This window comes from Protopterus annectens, chromosome 14.part0, assembly GCF_019279795.1.
Source record: "Protopterus annectens isolate FY-2018-M chromosome 14.part0, PAN1.0, whole genome shotgun sequence".
Lineage (NCBI taxonomy): Eukaryota > Metazoa > Chordata > Ceratodontiformes > Protopteridae > Protopterus > Protopterus annectens.
This window is the reverse complement of record NC_056748.1, coordinates 270,249,702-270,255,701: the sequence shown is the minus strand read 5'-3', so window position 1 is coordinate 270,255,701 and position 6,000 is coordinate 270,249,702. Positions and strand designations below refer to the sequence as shown.

General features: G+C 42.8%; 1 protein-coding gene across 4 annotated transcripts in view; it reads left to right on the top strand.

Moving 5' to 3' along the window:
- Positions 1-220: 220 nt before the first annotated feature.
- SFXN4 (sideroflexin 4) overlaps positions 221-6,000 on the top strand; it is a 645,242-nt gene continuing 639,462 nt past the window's right edge. Inside the window, exon 1 of one of the 4 annotated variants that reach the window (XM_044055982.1) lies at positions 221-729. In XM_044055982.1, the coding sequence (XP_043911917.1) occupies positions 691-729 (39 nt within the window). In that variant the 5' untranslated portion in view covers positions 221-690. Of the gene's footprint in view, positions 730-840; positions 862-6,000 lie in introns of those variants that run through there. The other 3 variants (XM_044055981.1, XM_044055979.1, XM_044055980.1) reach the window with 3 other exon arrangements.

The window sequence follows — 6,000 nt, the reverse complement described above, 5'->3', positions numbered from 1 at the left end:
TGGATATAATAAGTATTTTCCGTAGTTTAGTTGTTGTTGCGTCTTTCGGCTTTTCCCGGTTAGGGGTCGCCGCAGCGGAACTCCGGTCCGCTAATGATTGGCAGTAGATTTTTACGTGCCGAGTTGCGAGTACAAAAAGTATTTGCTGTTTTCATTTTCCGTTGTTCATTATTAGGGTATAACAAGTATTTGTTGTTTTCATAGTTATTTTATTCGTTTTCCACAGTTTAGTAGGACATAATAAGTTATTTTAATAATTAGATGCACAGCCTGCACACGGTGTCAATCAAGACTGGAGAACCAGTCAATGAAGAAAGGAATGCCCAAATCTGCGCCAACCTGGGGGTAATCAATTACACTATATCCCCACTTTCAGAGTGGATTCTGGAACAAGATAATTTTTAGAAAGTATGGTGAAAAGTTCCCTGAATGAGTTACTGTTTAACGCAACCCCTTGCATACCACCAAAAAACTTCAGTTACTGGCGCTACAAGTGCATTACAATAGGGAGGACGGTTGTATTAAATCTGAGCACGAGTTTATCTAAGGAGCTGCTGGGTGTAACACAAGGCAAATTCTGTGTGAGCTAACATTTTTTTAATTGTCGTCACGACTCGGTTGCAGTTGCTTGTCATTTGTTGCAAGTCGGAGGATTTTTTAACGTGCGCAGGTTATAGGCGGACAATCAGCATGGATTTAAAGCATCAGTACTGGTTGGAAGAGAATAAGGTATTGTATATGATAGAGAATGTAGTTAAAGAAGTTGTTAACCAACATTAGTTGTGACTAAATACAGAATTAAGAAGCCGACTCAACATAGGAGATAATCATTTTAGAGCTGAAGAACAGAGTTTTATGCAGGTCATTTTGGATGCCATTGAAATATGACATTGACTTTGGTTCATAAAGGGATTTGCAAATTATTAATGTTCAGCACTGTATTTTTAGATTTGGAGTACATCGGCATGGGTTTCCCTTGTTTGATAGGCATGCAACAGCTTTTCAACGTTATGCTTCAGGAAAGATGTATGGGGGTGAGGTGCAAAGGTCGCATATTTTAAATGCACGCTATACGATATAGCATGATTTTTTGGATTTTATTTTTAATGTGTACTTTATCAGCTTGCTGTAAATAAAGTATCACTAAAGGAATACTTCTGAGTCCCTTGAAGTCATGAGGATGGATTGCTTCATACCCTAATGAAAGTTGAAATACAAAATAAACTTATCTGAATAAAGTTAACTACGATTTAGTGATGCGCCAAATTCCATAACCTTTTCTCTTACTGAGTCCAGCCCATACCTTTCGATTGCTATGACTTGATATCCGATTTGGCTTGTTTATGATGCTGTATGTAATGTTGTAGTTTTATTTTTTAATTCCTTGTTGATATGGTTTGTCCCACTAGGTTAGTGAGCTCTGTTCAGGAGAGAACTGAGGCGGTGTTATACTATTTGGGGGAATTTGGCCTGGGTATTGAAGAACTTACCTTATTGTTTTTGATGGGGGCAGTGGAATCTTTTATATCCATTTGAACTACCATCAACTCAAGCAGGTAGGACGTCTGTTTGGCATCTCTTTCCAAATTATAATACGCTCAGCAGTGCAGCCACCCCTTTGTACTGCATTGCAGTGTCAGCTATTTGATCACCTGGTGTTGGAATAGAACCCACAGCTTTTGCACCAAAGCAAGGTGGCTGCCTATTGCACCACTGACACTGTCTTCTAATTGTTGTACTAAACTAATTTTATGATCCCTGGTAGTGGCTGATCCACAGTAATAAAATAAATAATCTTAGCTTGTACAAAGATTCCCTATCATTAATATATATTATTAAACAAATTAAGGCTATGACAAGATTCTGTGTATAGGGTCTAGCCTACAAAGACCACTTAATGTAAAAAAATTAAAAAGCGCTCCTCTTTTTTATCTGCTGCTTGATTTTTTAATGCTGAGAGGTTGAGAGAGATAATCCAACCCACCTCCAGATTGTTTCTAATGGCTTGCAGTTTTAATCTCTGAGTGAGTTAAGGCAAATGTCATGATAGAAGGTATAGTATTTTACAGGGTGAGTAAGCAGCAGAGTGCTTTGAAAACCTGCTTGGAAGTCAGTTTCCCTTACACTGTCATTCTTTGATTATTAACATAACTTTTAGTATCTTATTTTTTCTTAGAAGTATTGCAGTTTAGCAGATTGGATGAAATGGCCATGTTTGTTTGCAACACATATTTATTCACCTTGTATTTACTATGTTACTCCCACGCGCGTTGATAAGGCCACACAAATAATCTATGTTTGATTGGATCCTCACAAATCAACCAAATACTGCCCATCAATGTAGCACCCTACCATACTCTCTGAGTGACCATAGCCCCACTTTTATCCTTGGGGTAAAACTTAAAATAATTAACTCTCCCTCCCTTCTACAAACTCGCTGTAACAAAAATGTTCCTAGAGACCACTTCATAAGAGCCTTGCAACATTGCAATTGGTCTCCCATCAAAACCCTTTCATTAGACAAAGCAGTTGATTACTTCAACTCCACATTCCTAAATATCCTCAATCAACTAGCCCCCTTAAAAACTATCAGGATATGTAGCAACCCCACCCCTTGGCTCCAGAAAACCACAAAACTTAGAGCAGGGATAAAGCCTGGAAAACCTGGCGCTACACCAGATCACCCACAGCTAGGCAAACCTTTCATGAGCTCCGAAACAAAGCAAAAAAGCAGGTTAAGTTCGATAAAATTACTGTATCACTCAGCAAAACAAATTGTAGGATGCCCACATTATTTTGGAACTATGGCTCCTAGTTTACAGTCATCTGCGAACTTAGTTAGCCAGAGGCCTACTGTGTTAAACTTAACTGTGATAAACATTTCATTTGTTACAACAGAATTGCTAGATTCGCTACCATTGCCAAATCACAATCCCACGCTGCCTTTCCCTACAAGCCTTGCACTGGTTTGAATTTCCGAACATATTAAGGTGCCATCAACTCAGCCTAGCTCATCTAATTCTGTACTATCCCGAAAAAAAGCCCGACCTGACTGGCATGCTGAACTTCTACAATTCAAATAGACAACTTCGGTCCTCCAACAAAGCCTTAATCGAAACCATCACGTGCCTTGTACTGCAAATACTTGGCACCAGGGCCTCCCTGTCATGGTAATGTGTCTTCATGTTAACATCGTACAGGTTTGTGCTCCTGCCTAGCAGTTACTAACCTTCCTTACCACCTTGAAGGGTCCCTCCCATGTTGCCTGCAGCTTGTTGTGTCTGACAGGAATGAGAGCCATAACCTGCTGCCCTACAGCATACTTGCTAGCTTGAGCATTCCTGTCATACTAGACCTTTTTCTGCTGTTGGGGTTCTGCCAGGTTCTTCTGGGCCAAGCCCATGAGTTTCCTGTGCCTTGTTCTGAGATTTAGGACATATGCCACAACAGACTCCTTGTGGGATTCTCACACACCCTCCCACCTTTTTTACCTCAATGGAGGACAGTTCCACAACCTCAGGGTATCTGGCAGCATAATCTACTACCACTAGGATATACTTTTTCCCGTGGAACTTGGGATACTCAGAGGCCCCACAATATCCATAGCTACCATCTGAAATAGCTCCTCGATCACAGGCAGAGGCATGAAAGGAGCCTTGACCTTGTCTCCTGCCTTGCCCACCTTTTGGCACTGCTAACAGGTCCTACAGTATCCTGTTACATCTCTAGAAATCCCAGGCCAATAAAATTTCTGCATAATGCGTCTCTTGGTACACTTTATGCCCATATTACCTGCAAAGGGAATATCATGGACTGTGGCTAGAAGTGTCAGACGGTAGGCTCTGGGCACTACCAATTGCTGTATTCCCTCACCCTCTAGCCCTCCCTCAGGGTTCCACTCTCTGTACAGTAACCCTTTGTCCCAGTATACAGATTCCCTCTTCCCTTAAGGATCAGATGCCTCCCTGATGCCTTGTAATGTAGGGTCTGAGAGCAGAGCCTGTCTCAACTCTCTCTTTTTGTAACCCTTCCCAGCTTCCCCTACACAGGAAGTCTGGAATTCTCTGACAGCAGTGCCTCACTGTCAGCATGGGTACTACTACTCACCTCTGCCCTTGCAGTCACTCTGTCCAAGGGAACATCAGCACCCACAAGCTGTTGTGGCCCACCTTCAGTGTCACTGCCACAGGGTAGCTTACTCCCTGAAGTAACCACCACACCAGTCCTGGCTTCAAGTCTGTGGTCTGTCTGCCCCCATAGCCCCCCCCCCCCACCCAGGCTACCAGACCTGCATGCTTGTCTTCAAACCTGACCGCATGTCACTGCTTGCACACACGGTACTGCATTATCAAAATCATTCCCTATCAGGATATCTGCAGGGAAATCCTCAAACATACCTACTTGCTTCCTTTTCCACCATCCCAGTCAAGGTGAACCTCATAGCCAAAGGTATTTGGAATGGGGTCCTTCCTAAAGCTCTGACTGCAGTAGACTGCCCAAGCAAGTAGTGCTCCTGTTTAATCATTGCAGGCTTCACAGTTGTTAGGTCAAAGTCTGTCTCACTCTTAGCAGTGGCCTGTTTCCCATTTACTAAGGTAAGACATAACCTATTGTGGTAGTTTGGTTCCCTTGTTGTCTCCAGACAGCTTACTGCTGTTATTCTGTCATTCCCACTTACTGACTGTCCCACCTTTTGTTCCTCACCTTGCCTCCGTGGACATCTATATGCTATGTGGCCTGACTGGTTGCATTTAAAACATTTTAGCCTTGGTCCTGGCCTTGTACCTGAACTAGAGGCTTCCCCTGCTACTGGTGGACTCTGTTGGGGCAGTCTAGGCTGCCTACCATGGGTTCCCTTAGACCCATGAGCAGCACTGGGTATCCCTTTCCTGTGCAGTGATGCCCTGCTTGTTAGGTATAGGTCTCCCTTTTTCCCCAACGCATCTGCTGTTACATTCTCTATCAGCTAACTAGATTCTCATGTCCTCAGGCAAAGTGCTAAGGGCTTGTTCCCTCACCAAAAGGTCTGCCAGCCCTTCAAAAGTGGTGACCTGACACTCACTCACCCACCTATGAAAATAAGTGCTTAGTTCAGCAATATATTCACACACACTTTCATCTGCCGTGCGTCTATGCTCATGAAAGTTTTTTTGCAAGCTTCAGGTGTTAACTTAAAACACTCTAACAAACAATTTTTAACTGTGTTATAATTTAAGCAATCAATAGCAGACAATTTAGAAGTAGCAGTTACAGCTTTACCATGGAGTAAGGGGGTAAGGAACCATACCCAGAGCCCTTGGTCAACATTATACTGTTTCCATACCCTTTCAAACATATGAATAAAACTATGAAAATTATCACCCTCTGTAAATTGTGGAAGAAATTTACTGACCTCTGTTGCTTCTGGGGTTCGGTTGCTCCCTTCCCCATTACCTCTGTGACCCTGGTGAAGAGTCAGCATCTCCTTTTCATGTTGCCTGTGCCTCTCATTCTCTTCAGCTTCCGGACGTTTGTCCCTCTGCTGCTGCTAATTCCATTTGTTTCTCCTGCCACAGTCTCTCTGCTGATTCTGTTACCAAATGTTTGGCCTCCAGTTCAAGTCTCCCTAACTCCAGACAACATTTTTTAAGTCCTCTGTGGAAAGGTTGAACTGTCAATTTCTGAGAGTTGTACATCTCCAAGGCCAGTCTGGTTGTCTTCCTGATTGCTGGTCTGTGATGCAGCTGTGACCAAGGCTAAAATAATTTCTGCTTTAGTCAGGTTGGCATGCACCAGTCCTTTAGCGTGGCATGTCTCAGCCAGCTGGCTCCTTCTCAGCTTGCTATACACCTCTGCTGACATCCTTGCCTGCTTTCCCCGACTAACTAATTTAACAAAAAATAAATAAAACTATTGTGATGTGAAACACCGAATGCTCACTGTGTGGCTGATTGACAGTACAAACACCTTCCTCAGTGACTACTGTTTACAGGCTACAGGAATTCAATATTCACACCACTG